We start from the raw sequence: 21,737 nt of genomic DNA, 5'->3' as shown, positions 1-21,737 counted from the left end.
TGCTGTCAGAAACTTGCCGTACAACCAATAATTCTGCCCATTGATACAGGTGCGTCATCATGTCTCAACCATTGGGCAGTGTTCAATTGGAGAAGCTGGAGGTTGTCATTTCTCACCAACACCACTCTTCGGCTTCAAGCAGGCTGCGCAGAGCCTCTTTTCTCCACGGAAAATACAGCTCCTGCGAGTCTCATAGGTCCTTGCGTGTAGATTTGCCTACTGATTTCTGCCTGACCAACCTTTTGGCGCACTCTAGACGTCATAATCCATCTCTGATTTCTGACTCAGAAGCTGGCCGAGCACAATCCCGATCGACCCACTGTACCCAAGGTCCAATGCATGCATTCTCTGCTAACCCCTTGATTTCGGTCAACTTGCGAAGATGAAAATGACGTTGGAAGAGAGCATTCAGGTGCCTTCCATTCTTTTGAGATTGGTGGTTTGGGGTTAAGTACAGTGTTGTCAAGTTGAAGGGTTGAACCCTGGCGACAGGTTCGTCTGATGCTTTCGGGATATAAGGGAGTCTGTGCATAGTATTATGCGGGATGACGGGGGCCCTGCCTTTGGAATGAAAACTAAAGCATCTCCGGCAGCAGCATCCTGGCGACACATCAGCCAACTCGGAAGAGGGCATCAAGTGCTTGCTAATCGGAACTCGGCCTTTGCGATCTGGGAAATAGGCAGGAAATGTTCACTTGTCTGAAATACTTGGGGCCTTGAGCGTCATTATGTGTTTTAATTCATGTTCTTGCTACTTATATTTTAAAAGAAAAATTACGCTTCGTTAGCTCTTCAATATCCCATGCTGACTCGAATGATTTGATGCGTTCTCCACATCATCAGGAAGATGCTCGTAGGGCCCGGCCTTGTGATCTGCGTCTTGCCTGAATTCCGACACAATCACCTCTTTTGTTTGCATGATTCCCTCCATTGGGCCCAGCTTCCGCCTTGTGTTCATGGCATAAGCCTCCTCCTCTGCATTTCCGCGCCGGACTGTGGACAGATGGGTCGACACATTGGTCCCTCGACCATAATAGTGAAGTCCCGAAGTTCCACCATGAGATTTTGACGATGACTTTGCTTGCCTCCTCTTGTTCCAGAGTCCGTACAGTGTCGGTGCGTTGACGACGATCGCGGCGGTGAGCAGTTCAGTGCTGGCCCAAGTCGTTCGGTTGATTTGGCTGTCCTTGTTCGTAATGTTGATCGGTAGTCGAATAACGGTGATGGCGATGATGAAGACGCCGAGCGTGAAGAGGGCGTACAGCTGGATCTTGCGTTGCCATGGGGTCTTCAAGGAGAAGACCAGGGGAAGCGGCAGTACGAGCAGCATAAAGTCGGTGACGATGTTGAGCACGCCGACGACGACGAGTTGCAACTGTGCCTTTGAACATGCGCCTGCAAGGGTTGATGATCAATAATCAGAGTTCGTTCCATCCCATCGGCATGTCTCGCATGTCGGAGAATTGGCTAGTCACGTACCTGGGTCAGGGACAACCTGCCAGTAGAGGTGGAATGGATTGCATTCGCTGAACGTCGTCACCTGGCAGGCGACATAGGTGCAGAAGAAGATGATGGAGAATGACCAGATGGTGACCTTCTCGAAACGAAGGTTCAATAAGAGTCGACGATAGACATCCAACAGGACGAGCTTCTGTAGCCAGAGGCTTGGTAGATGTCAGTATGATTGATCGTAAAAGTTTAATAACCTTCCTGACTCAAACAGCATGCACATTGTGACCAAATGGCCCAAAGGAGCGCTGAGCCCAGGGTGGTTGAGGGTGCACGTTGATGCAAATGGGGGCGGCACTGACTAGGAGTTGTAAAAGACCCGGTTCACAATGGACAGTTTGCTGCCGATCTCCCGCCTGTAGATCTCCACGTCGGTAAAGGTGTGATTCTTTCGATATGCCGCCGAGACGTTGTTCGTGCCCCAAGTCAAGACGACGTGGATGAGGCCGAGCCGCGTCAGCGCGCAGACGATGGCGGCGACGGTGAACCAGTCGCCCAGGTTGTATTCCTGTCTGGAGATGTGCACCTTCTTCCAGACCAGCCGAGCCACCATGATGAGGAGGGCCAAGCAGCTAAAGAGCCAATGGATGAGCAGCGTCGGGTCGTCCATGGCCAGCGAGTGTCCGAGGCTCCGGGGGGTCGACGAGACGATGGGGCGGGACGGAGACAAGACAAGACAAGAGACGAAAAAGAGAGACGACGCAAAAAAAGGAGCCTCTCGAGAAGAGGAGCGCGCATTCGGGGGCAGATCATGAACATTATTATCTTCTTGGTTTCCCGTCTACTACGTACGTACTCATCGCACTAAGGTAGGGGAGAATAGGGGGCCTTGCTAGCTTGATACGCAAAGTCTCCCGATCCCAGCTTGTCCGAGGTACTGACCTGCTGTGTGAAAGGACCATCATACCATTCTCAGAAATGTTTGCGGGCGTGACCAGTCTCTGGGGAGTCTGGGACCTTGCCAATGCTTGCAGAGCGGCCAGAGCCTTGCAGAGAATAGAGAAAAAAGATGGTCCTACTTGTAGATGAAAGGATCAGGGCTTGAGACCTCCGGAGTTTGGTTGCTGCGAACCCCAACTTTCCCTGGTGGTTCGGATGCACGTCGGCTGTTGAGGAATCTCCATAAGATGTGTGATTGCGATGATCCACCGTGGGGCTCTTCCTCGCTGCTGTGCGGCACGTACTCTTCAGTCTGTGTGGTCTGTCGACTTCTAGAAGCCGAGGAGGGCCGATTTTCGAGAGCCTGAGAGGAGACGTCTGGAGTCTTGACCCAGATTCGCCTGTGCCGCTGTGCCGCTGAAGATTGCTGCAGGATATAGAGATGCCGGGGGAACGTGTGGAGCGCCAAAAGTCTTGAGTTGTCGACAAGTTGGACAGCCGATATTGATAGAAATTTGTTTTGTTTGAGTTTGACAGCTTGACAGTGACGCTCTTCTTGCACCCAGATGTTCTCAACGGCTACCAACGACGGGAGCGATTTCTTAGCCGATCGAACCCCAACTCAATACGGACAACTTCATAGACTGCCTTCACTGAACTGAGTCTAGTGACGGCGGGCGGCGCTGAACTTTGCAAATGTTCTCCCCGAGCTAGAGGTTTATCGGAGCAAAAAAAGCTCACCGTGAAGAGAACGGGGATGGGTTGACCGTTGGTCCGCCGGCAAGTTAGCGACACTAGTGAGTGCCGCCACAGTCGTATTACACGTATTGATCATGGTCCCCCTCCTCCAGGATCCAAGGCCGGGTTAGACGGGCTTGGCAGCCTGTTGAAGAGTATCCAGGATTATAACTCTAAGATATTGTTGTGCAGACCCGATTTATCCAAGGACCAAAGATCACAATGGTGGGAAGAATGCCGGGTTTGCGAGATCATCGTAATCAGGACTTCGCCCCGCCGCTAGTTTGAGTTAATCAACCGAATTCCCCTCCACGTTACGTTGGAAGCGATTTACGGTAATATGTCGTCTCTGAGCCCCTTGGCTTTCCCGCTGCCCGGCACATGGCTTTGACAGAATATTGACGGAACTTAGCCCCCAAATATGCCACATAGGGTCAGATTTCCTGCCTTATGAGTTGGCAAGAGTCAGACACCTCGTCCAGAATCGTGCTCTGCCTGTCTTTTCTGAGGCTTTCACTGCTCAATGGCGGAGATTAATCCTCGGGCTTGATCCGTAGTCAGCGTCCTAGTGGAAGGCTACTATCCACGATGCCGGACTGATGCAACACTTGCTCCATTCTATATGAGACCATCGGGCGTGGTAGTCCCCCGGTCCCTGTCCGCCCGCTGACTCGCGCACAGAACACCAATCTAATATGAGCCGACTTGCTCTTCTTGATGGAGAAAATTTCCAGCAGGAAAAGCTGTGCACGGCGGTGCGCCTCCTTTTGCGGCTTGCCTACGTCCCGCACCCCCCCCGACTTCCGCCATGATATCGTCTTGTCCGCTGGGCCACAGCCCACCTCGACGATCCTCGATAGAGATCGGGACCTAGCCGCGTGGCGTTCCTGTTCTCGACCTTTCGGCTGACTGCCGCTCTTCAGACACACAGACTGAAACGGGTGGATGCCGCTCGCCGGGCCCAAGGTCTCCAAGACCAGGCCTAATGTCGTATCACCCTCCCTCGCCTCCATTCCTTGCCATTTCTTGATTGTTCTTCTCCATCAGCCCTATCTTAAAATCACTCGAGGATGGACCCTTTATGCCAGGCTAGCGGAGCACGCGGCAAGGTGATTTTCATTCATTAAAGAAGTCCCAATTGCCACCCTCCCGTACCGCGTGGCCCAAAGTTTAATCCCCTGCTCAACCGCTGTCGCTCTTTTCAGTCTTTTCCCGGTTGCTGCAGCTCGCGTCCGTCCCTTTATTTTCCTTTTTTTTTATCTGTACTCTAATTCCAGAAAAACGGTACCATTCCTGTCCGAGTGTCTCACTTCCCAGGCCATCTACGTGACACGCCCTACGCAGCACAACCATGCAGTTCCTCAAGTTCACCGCTGCGGCCGCCGCTCTGATGGGCCAGGCTTCCGCGTTCCCTCCCGGCCCTGGATTCGGCTTCCCGGGCGGCGGCGGAAGCCCGGACGCTCAGCCGGATAGGGATGGCTGCGTCGACACCGAGGCGGCGTACATTCGCTCCTACTTTTACGTCGGAGGCGGGTACGTCGACGATGGTTCCGGCGGTCACATCTTCCGCGACCAGATGTACGTTGAGAAGTTGCTCCCCACGACTGGAGTTTCCCAGGAGACGCCGATCGTCCTGATCCACGGTCAGGCCCAGACGGGTAGCGTAAGTTTTGCAGATCTTTCCCAGCGGGATCCTCCCTCGCGATGTCATAATATTGAATATTTGCTGATACTTCCCCCAAAGAACTTCTACAACAAGCCCGATGGCGGTAGAGGTTGGGCCTCTCACTTTGTAAGACAAGGCTTTGAGGTCTACATCGTCGACCAGACGCTCCGTGGCCGCTCCGCTTGGATGCCCGCCTACGGCGCCTCCAAGCCCTCAACGTACTCCGCCGAGATCATCCAGCAGCGCTTCACCGCCATCAAGGAGTACATGCTCTGGCCCCAGGCCGTGCACCACACCCAGTGGCCCGGTACCGGCATGATGGGCGACGAGGTCTTTGACGCCTTCTACAGCTCCAACGTCCAGTTCATCAACAATGCCACCTACCAGCAAAAGACGGTCCAGGACGCCGGAGCCGCCCTCCTCGACAAGATCGGCAGACCCGCCGTCGTTCTCGGTCACAGCCAGGGCGGCCTCATGCCCATCATCATCGCCGATGCCCGCCCCGAGCTGACCAAGGCTCTCATCCTCCTCGAGCCCACCGGTCCTCCCTTCCAGGAGGCCGTCTTCAGCAACAAGTCCGCCCGCGCCTACGGTCTCACCGATATCCCCGTCACCTACTCCCCCGAGGTCACTGATCCCACCACCGACCTCGTCCAGCAGACCTACCCTGCCAAGGGTGAGAACTACGTCCAGTGCGTGCTGCAGGCCGAGACCCCCGCCCCGCGCCAGCTCGTCAACCTCGCCGACAAGCCCATCCTCCTCGTCACCTCCGAGGCGTCCTACCACGCCCCCTACGACCACTGCAGCGTCGAGTTCCTCGTGCAGGCCGGCTGCAGCAAGACGGAGCACCTCGAGCTCGGCGAGGCCGGCTTCCACGGCAACGGCCACATGTTCTTCATGGAGAAGAACAGCTACAAGATCCAGAAGACCCTTCGTGACTGGATCCTGGCCCTGTAAGGCTTTGGCAATGTTGTCAAGGCGGGTGGTTGGAGTGGAGGAGACAAAGATAATTGAGTGATGTGCTCACGTGTACTCCGTACGTTTTGTACGAAAAGAAAGCGGATACCCATAGACAATGAATATCATAATCTGGTAATGACACGCACTCGGTATTCTCATCACCTCCCAGTCTCCATCTGCGATCGTCGAGGTTGGTTCGGATTACCGTTGTGACGTCCGGAGAGACCTGCCTCAGTATGTAGCCACGTGCCGTTGGTCCCAGTGTCGGCCGAGTCATCCTCCATGTCCGAGCGCAGCGATCTTTGACAAGTTGACATGAGCTGAAATGTGACTTGAGCTATATCTTGACAGTCTGGTTGAAGAAAAGATCGTCGCTGACAAGGGAGGGACATGTCAATATTGCTTCCGTCCCCTGCCGTCGAGTCGTTGACGCCATGTCATGTTTGTCCTCCGCGGGAGGTGGGAGATGACTCGCTTACACGGACCCAGATCTCGGGAAAGGCAAACGGCCACAGACTAAACCTCGGATGTTGACTTACACTGCTCTTAGCTCTCTCCTGCACCTTTCACCTCACAGACTCTACGCTTGGGACATCATGTTAAGCTATGGCATCGCCAAACATCGCATCTGCACCTCAATGGCGTTTCGACTAATGCAATTCATTTCTGTAACAGACACCAGCACAGCTGCTGAAAGGTGCTAGGCCTGTTGTTTAAAATGTAGCTAGCTGCCAAGCTAGAAGCTAGAAGTCTTCTAGTTTCTTGTTCCATGACAGATTGACTGCCTTCGCCCGTGTTGAGGACTGACAGTACGGATAATGGCGACCGCAACCACCGTGATCGCGGCCAAGGGGGCGGAAGATGGAGCCTCGGATTCAAGTCACTACACGATTGTCCGTAAAACGAGTATGTTCAGTTCGCATCATTGAAGGATGCTCAACGCTAATGCATACCAGCAAATCTTGACCGAATGTTCTACACCTACCATCGTCTCGGAATCCAATCCAACGTTCTAGTCGCAGCTCGCTACGCCTCGGCCCAACCAGGCAAGCAGCGCCTAATCCTATCCGATGACGCAGTTTTCTCAGCTCTCCACGTCATCGTTGCAAAATACCCAGAGCTTGGCCTTGTCGGAGTCGTAGGGCCAGCCGCCCAGGGGGATAAGCATATCCTGTCTCTCGCAACACTCAACGAGATCAATCTCGAGCGCTGCGTCGAGTTCATCGATGACGAGACAGCCCAGGTCGACGCCAAATTCCTAGAAAACCTTCACGGTAAATGGCACTGGGCTGATGGCACAGTCGAAGCCGGAGTGCCCTGGTGGAAAATCATCGTCGTCGGACGCCGAGACGTCGTCTTCGTCTACCACCACCTCGTCTGTGACGGCGCTTTCGGGATGACATTCCACCGCGAGCTCCTGGATGCCCTCAACGCATCAGCCGTCTCCGATACGGGCTCCGCGCCCACTCGTATCATTAAGCTGGGTCCCGACAGGGTACGACTCAGCACGACCCTCGAAAACGCCATTCACAAGAAACCAGCGGTTCTCGGCGTCATCTACAACCTCCTCGTCTTCCTCTTCTACCGGTTCTTCTACGCAAAGAAGCTCTTCTTCGTCAACTTCCCCAAGTCGAAGGAGCTGCTCAAGGACCCGATGGCCGTCGCTGGACCCTCGGACCGCACCGTCACAAAGGTGACGACGTGTCGTATTCCTTCTGACAAGATGAACGCCATCATCAAAGCGTGCCGCGCGCACGACACAACCTTCACGCCTTTCCTGGCCGTTGTCGTCGCCGGTACCCTCGCAGCGGACTTTTATCCCCACGCCGAGGTCGGGTTCACCCGGTACGCCGTGGATATGCGCGCCACGGGCTGCTTCGACACGGCTTCCCCAGACGAGGGTAAACTGCTCAACCTGGCTGCAAGTCTTCCCGAGGCGGAGAGGTTGAAGAAGTACCGCCAGGCCTTCTCGGCGTCGTCCTCAGTGGGCGACAAGCAAAAGGGCCTCACCGCGACCATCGATTCTAAGGTCGCCTGGGACCTGGTTCGGGACTACGGGAGACGAATGGTAGAATCGCGAAGTGGCGGGGATGAGTCTTACCTGTACAAGGCCTGGATCAGCGGCAATGCTCTCGGACCAAGCCTCGAGGAGTTTGCGGAGAAGTTGCCGTCGATGGGGCTGTTCATGCAGAACAGCTTTTCAGTCTCCAACGTTGGATGCCTCAAGACCGCGCCCCCGTCCTTGGGTCTTGAAGAGCCGGTGGTGAAGATTGAGGATGTGCAATTTTCGGCTGGCCCGGTACAAGGTGCCGTCGGCTATCATGGCATCGTGTTCAATGTGGCGGGAGTTGCGAGCGGCGATACTGTCATCAACGCCTGCACTGAAGGGGGAATGGCGCCTGAAGGAATGGTTGAAGCCGTGTTGGATGGTGTCATGGCTAGAGTCAATGCATTGCTGCAAGAGGAGACCACTCCAAGTGATGGCGGTGGCCGCAAGGGATTTTGGCATGCTTTTGGCTGAGTCAAGAGGAGTTGTATCGCTTCAGACAGACGTAATGAGAACCAGCTACGAAGTGCCAGATCCTTGGTCATAATCAGAACCTCTCGCAAGACTACATGCAGCTTTGCCAACCACTTACATGCTGGATCGAAGATGAACCCCGGGTGAGAGACAAGTTTGATGCCTGCCCGGTCTGCTAGAGATATTTGGATCTTATCTCCCAGTGAAGCGTGATTACAATAGCATGTTTAGACAGGTGTTTGTGGCGCTGTATGTGACTGGCTAGAGGTTGCAAGGCGACTGGTAGACGATGGTGAATGCCCTTGGTTACTTGGTTCAAACTCAATCTGGCTTAATGTGAACCCAGATCTTCATTTCAACTCGTTTTGTCGGTATATATGACTTAAGCTTATCATTGTGGCCTACCACAACTATGAACTAACCTTATAATGATGGTTTATCACATTGTATCCATAACTGTTCTCTTTTTCAAGTTGCTACTGCAGGACGACGTTTGCTAGAGCCTTGACTTGCTAGCCTTGAATTTGAACCCAATCGGCTCTTGGCCGAACGCGGCTTACGGCGAATTTTGTAGCATTCTATCATACTAAGTCATATCTTAGTCTGAAGCCATAGAACTTGAGGAACACGCTAGATGCTACCCGATATTGCGCGGCATTGACGTTGATAGGGTATCCAGCGTCGAGAAGTCGCGTTCAATGTCCCAAGTGAGCACTAGGATTATGGGCAAGTGATGTATTGCATCTTTGGAAACACCCGAGGTTCAACGTTGAAACACGACAATCTTCCTTCAGAGAAGTTAGTATACAGAGGATCGATACCATGTTCCAACAAAACCAGTCATTTAACTTCGTGAGTCGAGACCTCACCCAGCGTCGCGGAGACAAGAACCCTCCTCCAAAGCTGACCTCCCGCCAAGGGACCCATCACGGCCTAGCCCAATCTCATCGAAGCCCCATCTGCACTCGCCATCACCAACCCAGTCCGAGGAACCCACTCGTCCATAAACCCAGTGCAGTCAGCCGTCGCAACCAACAACCATGTCGTGGCACCCGAGAAAGCGCAATCTAAAACATGCACATTGCTTTCTTGTGTCAACAACCAACACGAAAAGTTCAAGTTACCATCTCGGGCAGGTCGAAGCATTGAGAATGTCGACCCTGCGGAAACACACGACGAAGAGCACCAACCGATCCCAATAAACGGGGATACGGTTCCTCAAGAACGGAGTCGGGTTGCGTTTGCGTATCCACCGTATCTGAGGTATTTGCTTGGCGACTTCTCCAGCTGCACACTGGGTCGGTCACCTCCCCTCACAATCACATCGCTTACGCAGTAGGGAGCCACGAGAGCCTGGTTCCAACTCCACGGGCGGGCATGTGGGATATCTGCACTTCTGCAAACCTGTAGCGGAGCCTGCTGCCTGCATGTTTGCTTGTCTCGCAACTGTTAAGCTGCTTGAAGAGGCGCAGTGCTTAAAGACTCCCCGGGAGCCTTGCGTGCTTTGCTTGCCTCGGATGTTTGCCTCCCTCGAACTTCTAAGCGCCCTCCCCCAAGAACTCGATCGGAATACCCGTCGAATCGAGGTCTGTCATCTTGAAAGTTGACGAAATCCTTTACCGATTCGGGAATGCTTCGGCCGGGGGATAGCGGGAAGTTAGGCAGGGGTTAGTGGGTTTCGAGATTGTGTTTGCTGTTGTGCCGTTGGGATGTATATCGTGAAAGTGATTGCGGAACCGGGGTGGTTTTGGGCTTTTGGTGATATTGTGGACTGCAGTTACGATTGTTCCTGGCGAAGAAACCGAGAGACTAATGAGAGCCACCTTTGCTTGGCGGGCACGCAGTGTGCTGCATGACGGAGTTGTTGGAACAAATAAGTTTGTATTAAAAGCTCTTCAGCGTCGTTGGCATTGTCCTCTTTCAAAGCTTGTCATTCCTGCAGCTTGTTATTCTTCAGCAGTTCGAGTAATCGTCGACTTTCACGCAGATACTGTATACCTACACAAACAGCAGGGATGGCTACCGCGGACGCGTTGATTGCAAGTCTTCAGAACATCAACGGGGAGAGCTTCACAGATAAAGCCGAGAGGATACGAGCCAGAGATGCGCTGTACGATGCGTTGAGAAAAGTCCAGACGCCGTGGGGTATCGCGTGGGATCACATCGTGGTCAAGGGCGGCGGCAACGCGGCGATCAAGACAGCTCATCGACGCGGGCATCTTCAAAAAGTGGCATGAGGCTGGTGGTGAACCCATCACCTGTACCAAGCTCTCAAAGCTGACGGGTGCCGATGAGCACCTCATCCGTACGTCAAACCTCCTCTCAAACTAGTTCGAAGATGAGAAAACACACCGCTGACCCGAGAAAAACAGGCCGCATGATGAGGGCAATAGCAGGCCAACGCCTCGTCATCGAGACAGACCTCGACACCTACGCCCGCACACCCTGGGCCCAGGCCCTCGGCGAGGACGCACCGCTGCCGGCCATGTACGGCGGCTTCTACGGCGAGCTGACGAACCCCATGTTCCGCTTGCTGCCGTACTACCTCAAGCAGAACGGGTACCGGAACCCGACAGACACAAACGACTGCAACTTCCAACACTGGCTGGGACCCGAGGCCGTCTTCTTCAAGTATGTCGGCACGAACCCGCTTCTCACGTCGGATTTCAACGACGTCATGGAGTGCCATTCGCGGGATAATCTCACGGCGTGGACGGAGGTGTATCCCACGGAGAAGATTATTGACGGAGCGATCCCGGAGAGGCCGTTGGTCGTCGACATCGGCGGCGGAAAGGGTCATGATTTGAGGAAATTCCACGTCCGGCATCCGCAGGTTCCCGCGCGGCATCTCATCCTGCAGGACCTGCCCGATTTTCTCAAGGACGTAAAATCCGATTCCGCCTTCACGATTCAGGCGCACGACTTCTTCAGGTCGCAGTAGCTGCGCGGTGCGAGGGCGTACTTTCTGCACAATGTCCTGCACGACTGGCCCGACGCCACAGCGGTGGATATCCTGAAGAATATTGCGGGCGCCATGGAGAGGGGGTACTCGAGGCTGCTGATCCACGAAAGCTTGATCAGCGAGCGGGCGCCGCTTTCCAAGGTGACGGCGACGGATATGATTATGATGGCGGGGTTGGCGTCGGCAGAGAGAACGGAGGAGCAGTGGGGGAAGTTAATTGCGGCGGCGGGGTTGCGGTTTGTGAAGATTTGGAGGCCGGTGCAGGCGGTTGAGAGTGTTATTGAGACGGAGTTGGCTTGATGAATGATGGTACGCGGTTGGAGTTTCTGGTTTGAGTGGGAGGAGGGCTTCTTGTTTGATGTATCTGTATGGTTTAGCAAGCGTATGGGAGGCAGGTCTTTGGTAGAATCGATGTTATACTTGGTCGAATATGGTAGCGCCTAATTTCCTGCGCATCTTGAGATCGAGTTCTGGGATTCGAGAGTCTCCGAGGCGTAAATGACCACCGTGATACTAGACACTGCTACTCGAAAGTGGCAGAAAAAAATAAATTCAGGAGTTGGCCTTGACTTATTGGCGAGCGAAGACTCCTAAAAGTGTTAGTTGAGCATGTTAGTCACGGCGCTTGGTCAAACCCGCCCTTAGCACGCGTCAAGTCTCTCGAGGCCCAGGATTGAATAACTTTGAAATATCATTGGTGATGTGTATGCTTTGTGGGCAGCTCGACGGCATGGCCCTTCTTGGTATCTTTTTATACGCCCTTGGCTGGCTTTCTTTCGCCAAACAACCCCGTCCGTCTATTCTCCTCGCCCCCCATTGTCGCCACGTTCTCGTGTTACTCGTATGCTCAAGTCTCTCCTCCGAAGTTACTGGCGCGCAGCGAGGGCCTCGGTCGCGTGGCGGTCGTGCTCCGCAATGTCGATGGCCTCCCAGGGGTAGTTGATCCAGACGTCGCCGACGGTGCGGGCGGCGAGGTAGTGGCCCGAGGTCATCATCTCGGAGGGGAGGCTGCCCTTCTTCGCCTTGTCCTTGTTCTGTATTTCGCTGCGTTAGTACGTTTGATCCTCTCTTACATGTGCGTGGTAGGCGGTTATGACTCACGTGCAGGACAAAGATGCCAAACTCGGTCTTCTGGCCCTTGCCGAGGCGCTGGCTGGCGGCCTCAACGTCCTTCTCCAGCTCCTTGACGGCGTACTCGAGGGTGGTGCGGGTATCGTCAACCTCATCGACAATCAGAATGCGCTTGCCGACAAGGTTCTCCATCTCGCCGATAGCGGTCAGGTCGAGCCATTGCGTGCGGGTGACCTTTGTGCCAGGGACCTCGGGGACGCCCGGGGTAGAGTTGCCGCCAAAGGTCTCGGGAAGGCTCTCGTACAGGGAGAGGCCGATGGCCTGGATGGGGATGTTGGGGTTGCCGGGCTTCTTCAGGAAGGAACGGAGGATACGGGCGGGAACGTAGCCGCCACCGCCAATTGCGATGATGAGCTGGGGCTGGAAGGTCTCGAGGATCTTGACGGCGGACTCCTGGCAGAGGTTGTGGACCTGGAGGAAGAGAGATTAGCCCATGTTTGCGGTACCTCGCACGAATAAAGTACAGAGACCACTGGAATAAGAAAGCAATAGCGCTAGCAGATTGAAAGAAGGAACGAAGGAAAACATACATCGTTGTACGTGACGTAGAGCTTCTCGACCATTTTTGCGGTGTTTGGAGGGGTTCTTTGACTCGAATTCGGTCGGTAGACGGGGGGTGTACTGCGGGGTAGGAGGAATGCTGCAGATTTGGAGATGTCTCTGACGTCTGGTATTTGGGAGGATGCAGAGAAGAAGTAAGAAAAACGAAAAAGATGGATCGTGTATATCGGGGAGGGAAGGAAATATACAGAAGAGTGAGTTTAGAGTGGAAAAGAAGCTTGGGTAGGGAAGAATGGAACCCAAGGTTTCTGCCAGGAGAGAGAGTGCCGCTATTCACACGCGAGACGAGGACGGGAGAAAAAAAAAAGATGCGCGCGCCAGGCTGCCAGGACCCCTCCATCCGTTCCATCGATGAGCAAAAAGGGACCCCGCCATGCATGGGATGGGCCAAGGGCATAGGCGGCGGCGCAGCGCAGGCATTGGGAGAGAAATTTTGTCTGTCTGGCGAGCCCCGAGCCCCGAGCCCCGCGATGACCACCGGTTGCATTGGGACCCACTTTGGCATGGATTTGGCTGCTGCGCCCCGGATGCCAGTCATCCGACTGTGGCTTGTGAATGGCTGCTGACCGAGGGAAGACTCACCGAGGCATCGGAGCTCGCCGTGGTCTTCGGTGAAGGGACCCCACATCCGGTGTTGATTTACCAATGAAATCGGCGTGACTCTTAGAGGGCAGGGATCAAGCGTTGCGCTCCTTCCAAAGTTCCTTCCCATCCCAAGTGAGGAAAGAGCTCACTGCTGAATTTTCACTCCCTGCCACCTGCCACTGAACATTTCACGATAATTTCCAGGCGTAGAGAAGATGCTGTGATGCTGCGACTGCAGCATTATTTAGCTGTTGCCCTGTCAATATCGAGTCATGAAAATGTGTGAAAATACTCCGTATGAGAGTCTTAAAATGGACTTCTTTGGCGGGAGCTAAGGTAATTGACTCGGGTGACATGCCGCCTCGAGCTCCACTCCACTTCTTCCCGACCCTGGCCGCGCGAGCCGATGGGAATGTTTGCTGCCGTGCTCTCAACTTTCAATTCTTCTCTCTCTCATTCTGGGGCGAATAGCTTGTCACTCTTGACGTGTATAATTCGGGTCTTGGACGACCTAACATCCTCGCTCCCATGGGAGTCGACTTTCTCCACTACTACAGAGATCGTCTTTAGGCGCAACATGATGGGCCACTCTTCAATATGGCACATCTTGAGTGGCATTGACTGCATTGTCTCCTAATAGCTCTGGGTATCCCTTCGTAATAACTCATCAATCCCAATGAACCTCGTGTCCGTGTCCTCGTCAACATAGCCGTCGTCCTTCCAAAAAACAAAGCTCAAGACTAAGCTTGGCACAAACATGAACTAGAGCGTCTTCATGCGCGCAATCAAAACCTTCAAAAGCAACTTCCTCATCTCCTGATCCCGATACGATCCCTCCGGCGCAATATCCTCCTTCCACTGAATAATTCCTTCACTGACAATCATGTATGCCGCCCAGAACGCGTCAAAGATGCCAGGACCAACGCCAGGCCGCGGGAAGAAACGCTCGTTCTCCTAAATGTAACCAGCCGGATCTCCCACGAAATCGTCTCTGTCCTCATTGACTTTCAACTCGTCCATGTTTCCCAGCCCACACACCCAGAGCTGCGGCTTGTCCTGCATAGGATCGTACGCGAGCCGGAACTTGACGTTACGGGCGTCCTTGTGCATGTCGTGATGAATGATGGCGAGCGCGGTGCCCATCTTGCGCGCGAGCTCGAGGACGCCAGGGCGACCGATGAATTTGAGGAGCTGGTCGAGGTAGGCCGGTTGCGTCGCGAGGTTCGGGTAGTCTTTGAGCGCCTCTCTGACCTCGAGCGGCTGTTTGAAGCCAAGCCAGATCTTTGGGTGCAGGTTGTAGTTCTCTGGCATCATGAGAGCCTGTTTCTGGAAGTCGCGGCCGATGGTATGATCGATGATGATGCGGACGACGGTCGGCTTGATGGGTCGCATTCTCTGCATGATGAGTCTACCCTCCATTTCGGGGAACGGCTCGAGGAGCTGATCGGGCAGATGTCTGGAGTTGTCCATGCCCTTAATGAGCTTGAACTGGCGCGGCGCGGCGGGGAGTACGAAGCGCTCGAGGTAAGGGTGGTCCTCTCCAAGGATATCTTTGAGTCGCTCGGGAAGCACGTTGGACCAGTGGCTGAGGAGCGTGGCAAACGCGTCGGCGGCGAAGAATCCATCGCTCAACGTCTCGTAGGAGGATCGCTCCTTGAGGGCCTTGCCGTCCCTCAGCATGTAGATCTGCGTCTCCCAGGTCCTCGAGTGGTAGATGAGACGGAGTCGCGCCGAGTGGGCGGGAGGAGAAGGCGGACGGGCCCTCTCGTGGGGCAAGAGAAGGTCCTCGTCTTCGTTGTAGTCGTCATCCGACGAGGAGGAGGAGTCTTCCCAGTCCCCCTCCTCGTGGATGACTGGCAGCGGAGTGATTGTGCCTCTGGATGCCATCTTTGGTGTTGAGTTGGTTAGTTTGGAAAGAAGGAGAGAGGGAGAGAGGGAGAGAGGGAAGAGGTTAGTACATTAAAAGGCGGCCATTGGCACCCTCAGGTGCTTAGTCGTCAGTATCCGCATCGATCCCAAGGGGTTGAGAAACCCTAAGGTGGTCTGCAGAGGTGTGTCGGCAGGCTAGGTGAGGGCGATTGGAAGGTTGTAGACGGCAAGGTACGGAGAGCCGAGGACTCAGGCTTGTGCTGGTAGCTAATAAAGGCAGGAACCCTCTCTCGTCACCTTCCGTAACCAGATCGTTCGTATTCGAAGTATCAAAACGAATACGGGAACGATAATGCGCAACGACAGTGACGGGAGCTTTGGAGGAAAAGGTATTTAAGTACCCTGTGAATTTCCCCTGTTGGTGTTTGAATGAGTGACTGCATGAACGAGATACTATTATGAGGAACCCCCGATCACTGCCTTTCATGCCATGCTTCAATTCAACTGCCGTTCGAAAGGTATTGAGAGACCATTGGCTGAGCCCTTTATAGTGACTGACTGCTCATAGACTTAAAAAAAACGTGAGTGTGAGTGAAGGGGGGTGAATTGCGAGTTGAAGAAGGCATGTGTAAGATTTAGATGAAATATGAGAGGAAAAGGAGATTCGGCGATGAAAGAAGGTGCATGCTGAGGTTGACAAGGCAAGTACGACGAAAGCTCCTGGATTTCTGAAAGACAATAAAGGGAGAAGATGACCGTGGACTTTGGCCATGCTGATGACAGATATTGTCTCTCGGCGTTGAGATGGGGCCAGTCGAGCTATGTGATAGTTTTGTCAACCCTCTGCTCTCTTCCCCACTTCAATTCTTGAAGCTGTCGGAAACTTCGAATATCACCTGTATTAAAACAGTAGTCAGCTGGCCAGGGAGGATGTGGTGGGTTTTTTGCTGTAAATACTTCAGCACCACAGCTCTTGGGAACCAACTTGATTGTGGTATTGTGTATTGTAACAAATGTCTATGGATGACGCTGATGATGGAACTTTTAAGACGATTGCCTCCTACGCAAGCTATGAGACGAAGAAGAAAGGAGAAAGAACCGAGAAACCAAGTACCGTTCCCCTCAGCCTCCAGTCGTACCCTCTTTTTCATGTACAGCTTTCAACTTCTTCTCCGTCTTCATAAACTCTCGGATGCCAACGGGGACATCGTCGTAAAGCTTCTCATCCCACATGTTCTTGGCAATCTTGGGATCCTGCGGCACCCAATTGGTATCTGAACCGCCGCCGTCGTCATCCATGGTATTTGAATCGCTCGCGCCTTGCTGCTCCTTCAGCTTGAGCTGTGCCTCCGCATTCGCCGCCGACCAGTCTTCCATCTCCTCCCTGTACCGTTCCCACACGCAGTTGACGCAGCCGCTCATGCAGCAGTTATCCGGCTCCTCCGGCCGCGGGGGAATGACCACCCCCGCTATCGTCGTGCTCTTGGAACGCAACTCCTCGAGACGCTTCTGGCGCGCGGCAGGGCCGGCCAGGGCAGAGCCGAAGACGATGGCGGCCTTCTCAGCCGCGGTTTGCGGCGGCGGCATCGGCACCGGCTGTGCGGGTAGAGCTTCAGCAACGAGTTCGGTGGTTGGGTTTGGATTTGGGCTTGGGCTTGGGGAGGGAGGCGACGTCTTACGGCCTTGCTCCTGCTTGTGGGCGGAGGAGTTTGGGGGCTCCTCGGGCTTCACATCGGGGATGGGTTGGGGGTCGTTGAGGATCGCATCGTAGTAGGCGCCCAGCGGGTGCGCTTGGGTCTGGGTGGGCTCGATGGGTGCCGGGCCGGTTTGCGACTGGCTTGTGATGAAGGCACCTCGGGGTACACGGGCGATGCGCGGCACAAGAGGCCGGAGGCGGGGGAGTAATCTGGCGGGTGCTGACATATTGAGTGTGCTCCGTTGGTATGTCCAGTTCTAGGTAGGTTGAAGCTTGGAGATGGGCATTGTTGGGGTTGAGTGAGGCCGGCCTGCTGTCACTACAGAGGCGGGAGAGACCAGGGCGATTGGAATGCGGTCATCAAAGCCTCGGACGTCATCGGTCTCTCAAATTGGTGCTTAGGTAAGGTGGGAGATACTGTCACGTGCTCTCGCGTCTAGACTTTGTACTCCGTTTCTGAGGGGGGTGAGGTAAGGTGAGGAAGGAAACGTCAATGGCAGGCCAAACAACTGCTTTTCAGCAGCGACTGAATAATCATGAAGTATCTTGAGTTTTCTATCAAACTGAGAAGCAAACGAAAAATAAAACAGAGAACTCTAGAACGTGGTTGGAATTGAGTAAGATTTGGGAGATGCTTGCACTTAGACTCAGGCTCCTAAGAGCTCTAAGAGGACCTCTCCTGTTTACCTCCCAAGGTCTGCCCAATTAGGAAAGCGGTGGGGTCGCATGTACACAACGCGCTGCCTGTGCACCCACTGGATGAGAGACCGTCGCGCATCTCACCAAGGTCGGAACCAGCACTGCAAAACAACCTCGAGTGCCCAGCTCCGCATTGAAAATGCTTCAGTAGGGCTCACGCTGATCATTGAGCATGGACGAGTCCGCGCCGAAGCGGCGGAGGGTTTCTCCCCGCCTGAGCAGAGAGCGCGACGAAGGCAATAACGAATCGACCACTCCGCCGGACCCTCCCCCACCACGGTCGCGAATCCCCAGGAGACCATCCTTCGCGTCGCCAACTAGAGCAAGCCTCTCCCGGACGAATCCCGATATCCAACGAAGAAGAAGTCGAAGCCTGAGTCCGTCAAAGGCGGGTAGCAGCAACCCGTCAACGCAGTCTACCACCCAAGATGTCGCTGGCGAGGGTTCAGCTGCCCAGTCCGAGACCCAGGCAGAGCGATTCTTAGAGAGAGGGCCTGCGCGCCCAAGGAGTAATATGTCTGGGTCAACTGCAGTCGAATCAACCAACTTGGGATCTCCAGCACGGCGAATGGCTCTTGAGTCGAGGGTCAGCGGTGCTTTGGCGTCTAGGCCACGCCGGTCCGGCGGCATCCCCGTTCCCAGGCCACTTCCCGAACCTGGACCCAACGATGATGAGGACTTCAACCCTTTCGCTGGACGCGTCTTGAACCGCACACCTCCTCGCCATGGTGCCGCTCTTGGAAGAGCACCTCCTCGTCAACCTCAAGCCGGACCTGAGCCTGTACTTGATCAAGAGCCTGAACTCCCGCCGACGCCCACGCAAAGGGGCCAGGCTGACCCTGTCGTCACGACACCTCCTCGCGGCATACACGATACGCCCTCGAAAAAGAAGCGGCGGATTGCTTCACCGTCTAAGAGCTCGCCACTGAAGCAACCGCCTCTCCGACCACCCGAGTTTTCTCAAAAAGCGCAGGAGCCCTCCAAAAAGGCCATGGCACGAGCTGCGCGAGAGAAGAGCCCGACCCAGACCGCAAAGCAGACAAGATCAACAAAAGGCCCTTCAGGGACACACGAGGGGCGTGGGATACCAGTGCCTGATCCCTATGCAGAGCTCAAGGAGACAAGGGACGCGCTTCAGGCGCAACTCGCCAAGTTGGAGGCCGACCTGGAACTTGCAACCGATGAGAACGAGCGGATACGTAAGGCGCAAGCTCGTCGATCAGGTGATGTGCAGCCTTTGGGCCGTTCTCGTCAAAACCAACTTCTCGACTTGCTCCGCCGTCATCTTGTGCCCCCTGAGAAGGAAGCCAAGCCAGATGTTGCAGAAGGATGGTTCGACATGGCCATGAATCCAACATCGTGGCTTTCTTTCGGATCTCTTGGGCAAGCTCAACTGTCTCTGCCAAAGGAAGAGCCAGAGAAAGTCGCCGCTCCGACTTCTCACCACCCCATAGCGATGACGGCCATCGATGAGCTTCCATACCTTCAGGCCTTCACCCCCTTTGAGTTTTCAGCAACGACGAACATGCTGCCGAAAGAAAGAAACTCTGATCCTTTACTTCGGAAACACAACATCGTCGTCAGATCGGCTCATCCAGCGGGTTTGTTCATGGCGAAGATGGAAATGACTGTCGACACCGAGAATCTCCAAATCAAGGAGCTCGCAGTGCCCCGCCTGGACCCTGCCGCCGTCGCGGAACTTGGCCCCTTTGTTGAAAAGGTCACAATCGGAGGCTCCAACACTCACATGAACCGAAACGTCAGCACAGTCACTTGGGCCATGTCCGAGTGGTATAGAGTCGCCGTCGAGAGAGCGAATGTTTGGCACACGCTCGACACCGAACTCGGCGACAAGGAGAAGCTGGCACAGAGCGTGGCGAGGATACGGACAAGACGGAAAAAGCGAAGGAGGAAGGACGACGAAGAGGACAACAGTCAAGATACGGATGGTGCCACCGAGAGGAATCGGGGCGAGAATCTGCCTCGTTCAGTACTGCTGCCTCATCTTGGGCGAACAGCCTACGAGATTCCGATACCAGGCGCCGTGAAGGAAGAAACATCGTGTTTGAGATTACTATGGCGGATTGATTTTGACTGGACGGGCGAGGCGCAAAGCAAGGTTGGGTTGGTGATTGGCATGCCCGGCAAGTGTGAGTACCCTTGAGGAAGCCCTGTATCACGCCTCTGACTAACATCGACCAGGGCATTTAGGTGACGAGCGCGGTTCATTGGCGGCAGCGTCCAAGGTTTTCGAAAGATTTGTTCAGGGTAACGAGGGGCCGATGACGGCCGTACGAACTGTTGTTGCCTTGCTGGCGGGAGACGCGTTGTCTTGAGGATACCTGGTTCCATGCAGCACTGATTCTATAGTAAAACCTTTGTGCTTTAGATGGGCGTATCATCACAATGTTAATGTTTGCGCAATCCAGGGGCTTTCCCATCCATCCTCTCAACATCACGCTCGTCAACGAGGCACCTCAACTACCTTGTCGTAATGTCAGTGTCCAGTAAAACTATAAAACAAATTACCGCCCACGTCTGTTAGTAATGAGGAGGGAAAAAAAAGAGTTCACCCCCCCGGTGCTGAATCAGGGGCTACATCTCTTGGTGCTCATGCTGGGATTCGAACTCGGGATCTCGGTAGCCTGTCGTCGAGTAGGCTGTGAGCGTAATTGATCATTGACCATAAACCACTCCACCACCCAGCCAGTTTGACCCGACTCGTCGACCTAGACGGGCGCCTGCTGGCTGGTGACAGGATTGGAGTTGAGGGGGTATATATGGGCTTCAGTGGTGGCTTATTCGACTGACTGGGTGAATAGATGTTTCGGAGAGCAATACTCTTGCGCATAGAGTTGATCATGTTTTTAAATTTTACTTCAATTCGGTTAGACGCTATCTATGGGCTCGCGACTAGGGTCTACCTACTAATTAATGTTTACATACTGCTGAAGGAGACATTGACCTTGCCCCTTTTCTATATTACTACTTAGAGCCCCGTCTTAGGTTCTCGAACCACCTCAGGGAGAGCTCATGCCATTACTAGAGTCTAGTAGGAAAAGCCGCCAGAATGACCACCCCGGCCGCCGCCAACACCGCCACCACCGCGGCCGTAGGGTCCATAGGGACCATACCCATTCCCACGTCCACGGCCCCGACCATTGGGACTACGCGTAGGGCTGCCATTCGAACTATCACTACCATAGCCATTGGTGTAGCCGTTGGTATGGCCGTTGGTCATCCCATTCTGGGTGGAAGAACCACCGCCACCCCGTCCATAGCCGCCTGGTACGCCAAACAGAGCTGCGGGGCTGTCCCGGTACGCATCGCTTGCACGGGGACCATTTGCGCCAGACATGAAGGCTCCTCCACCGCCGTTGGACGAACCGCCTCTACCGTATCCATTGATACCGTTCGTCGGTCCAGGTCCAGGGGCGCCTCTACCAAATCCAGCGTGGGTGAAGGGTGGACTGCGAGGGGCAGGACGCATTGGAGTCAGGGGGCTCTGCTGTCTGTTCCCGTTTGTTCCATTTGTTCCATTCACGCCGTTGGCTGGACGGAAGGGGATGTTAGTTGAACCGCCGCCGTAAGTGGAGCCGCCGCCGTTGGCGTAAGTTGGGCCTGAGAAACCTGCGCCGTTGTTGGCGTTGCCGGTAAAGGCTGCGTTATTGGCAGCGGCATTGCGGTTCATGTGCCAGTATGCGTCTAGGGCGGAGAAGCCGTTTATAATTCCTGGGGAGAGACGGCGAGGGGGGGTGTCCCCATTGTTGGAGCTGTGTCTGTTGCTGGACATGGTGTTGAGTTGTTGTTTTGGGGGTTCTTGATGTTGATGTTGGGTGTGCTTCTTTTGTTGTGATGGTTTGTGTTGTTTTTGAAATCTGTAGTGTTCTTGGTGATGATTTTGAGAGATGGATAGAAGCTGGTTTCGTTGCTTCAAGATTCTTTATATAGATGTTAGAAG

At 54.4% G+C, this 21,737-nt stretch overlaps 9 protein-coding genes across 9 annotated transcripts; 4 read left to right on the top strand and 5 right to left on the bottom strand.

Annotated features, from left to right (window-relative positions):
* Positions 1 to 784: 784 nt before the first annotated feature.
* On the bottom strand, positions 785 to 2,119 carry BDP81DRAFT_330669 (uncharacterized protein; the record flags this gene model as incomplete). The annotated part of the gene is made up of 3 exons (XM_060585432.1): positions 785 to 1,395; positions 1,480 to 1,664; positions 1,812 to 2,119. The coding sequence occupies 3 exons, from the start codon at positions 2,117 to 2,119 to the stop codon at positions 785 to 787; spliced, it is 1,104 nt and encodes a 367-aa protein (XP_060440324.1).
* A 2,397-nt stretch (positions 2,120 to 4,516) lies between these two features.
* On the top strand, positions 4,517 to 5,749 carry BDP81DRAFT_330622 (Alpha/Beta hydrolase protein; the record flags this gene model as incomplete). Its single annotated transcript, XM_060585421.1, has 2 exons — positions 4,517 to 4,789; positions 4,871 to 5,749. 2 exons carry the CDS (start codon positions 4,517 to 4,519, stop codon positions 5,747 to 5,749), a joined length of 1,152 nt encoding a protein of 383 aa, XP_060440323.1.
* A 723-nt stretch (positions 5,750 to 6,472) lies between these two features.
* Positions 6,473 to 8,594, top strand: BDP81DRAFT_358013 (alcohol acetyltransferase-domain-containing protein). Its single transcript, XM_060586350.1, has 2 exons — positions 6,473 to 6,658; positions 6,709 to 8,594. Exons 1-2 carry the CDS (start codon positions 6,571 to 6,573, stop codon positions 8,271 to 8,273), a joined length of 1,653 nt encoding a protein of 550 aa, XP_060440322.1. The 5' UTR covers positions 6,473 to 6,570; the 3' UTR covers positions 8,274 to 8,594.
* Positions 8,595 to 10,288: 1,694 nt separating this feature from the next.
* On the top strand, positions 10,289 to 11,701 carry BDP81DRAFT_502053 (O-methyltransferase; the record flags this gene model as incomplete). Its single annotated transcript, XM_060595553.1, has 4 exons — positions 10,289 to 10,441; positions 10,476 to 10,578; positions 10,646 to 11,157; positions 11,215 to 11,701. The coding sequence occupies 4 exons, from the start codon at positions 10,289 to 10,291 to the stop codon at positions 11,533 to 11,535; spliced, it is 1,089 nt and encodes a 362-aa protein (XP_060440321.1). The 3' UTR covers positions 11,536 to 11,701.
* Positions 11,702 to 11,871: 170 nt separating this feature from the next.
* Positions 11,872 to 13,281, bottom strand: BDP81DRAFT_358007 (phosphoribosyl transferase). The gene is made up of 3 exons (XM_060586349.1): positions 12,897 to 13,281; positions 12,337 to 12,777; positions 11,872 to 12,269 (listed from the first exon to the last, which is right to left on the bottom strand). Exons 1-3 carry the CDS (start codon positions 12,927 to 12,929, stop codon positions 12,102 to 12,104), a joined length of 642 nt encoding a protein of 213 aa, XP_060440320.1. The 5' UTR covers positions 12,930 to 13,281; the 3' UTR covers positions 11,872 to 12,101.
* Positions 13,282 to 14,307: 1,026 nt separating this feature from the next.
* Positions 14,308 to 15,712, bottom strand: BDP81DRAFT_502043 (uncharacterized protein). The gene is made up of 2 exons (XM_060595552.1): positions 15,471 to 15,712; positions 14,308 to 15,399 (listed from the first exon to the last, which is right to left on the bottom strand). Exon 2 carries the CDS (start codon positions 15,397 to 15,399, stop codon positions 14,467 to 14,469), a length of 933 nt encoding a protein of 310 aa, XP_060440319.1. The 5' UTR covers positions 15,471 to 15,712; the 3' UTR covers positions 14,308 to 14,466.
* A 562-nt stretch (positions 15,713 to 16,274) lies between these two features.
* Positions 16,275 to 17,574, bottom strand: BDP81DRAFT_438266 (oxidoreductase-like protein). The gene has a single exon (XM_060591307.1). It carries the CDS (start codon positions 17,302 to 17,304, stop codon positions 16,504 to 16,506), a length of 801 nt encoding a protein of 266 aa, XP_060440318.1. The 5' UTR covers positions 17,305 to 17,574; the 3' UTR covers positions 16,275 to 16,503.
* A 270-nt stretch (positions 17,575 to 17,844) lies between these two features.
* Positions 17,845 to 20,350, top strand: BDP81DRAFT_358000 (uncharacterized protein). Its single transcript, XM_060586348.1, has 2 exons — positions 17,845 to 19,926; positions 19,979 to 20,350. The coding sequence occupies exons 1-2, from the start codon at positions 17,949 to 17,951 to the stop codon at positions 20,110 to 20,112; spliced, it is 2,112 nt and encodes a 703-aa protein (XP_060440317.1). The 5' UTR covers positions 17,845 to 17,948; the 3' UTR covers positions 20,113 to 20,350.
* Positions 20,351 to 20,825: 475 nt separating this feature from the next.
* On the bottom strand, positions 20,826 to 21,569 carry BDP81DRAFT_453921 (uncharacterized protein; the record flags this gene model as incomplete). Its single annotated transcript, XM_060592881.1, has 1 exon — positions 20,826 to 21,569. One exon carries the CDS (start codon positions 21,567 to 21,569, stop codon positions 20,826 to 20,828), a length of 744 nt encoding a protein of 247 aa, XP_060440316.1.
* Positions 21,570 to 21,737: the final 168 nt, after the last annotated feature.

This window comes from Colletotrichum phormii, assembly GCF_030913505.1.
Source record: "Colletotrichum phormii strain CBS 102054 chromosome Unknown BDP81scaffold_25, whole genome shotgun sequence".
Classification (NCBI taxonomy): domain Eukaryota; kingdom Fungi; phylum Ascomycota; class Sordariomycetes; order Glomerellales; family Glomerellaceae; genus Colletotrichum; species Colletotrichum phormii.
Note: the sequence above shows the minus strand (reverse complement) of the source record. Positions and strands in the feature narration are given on the sequence as shown.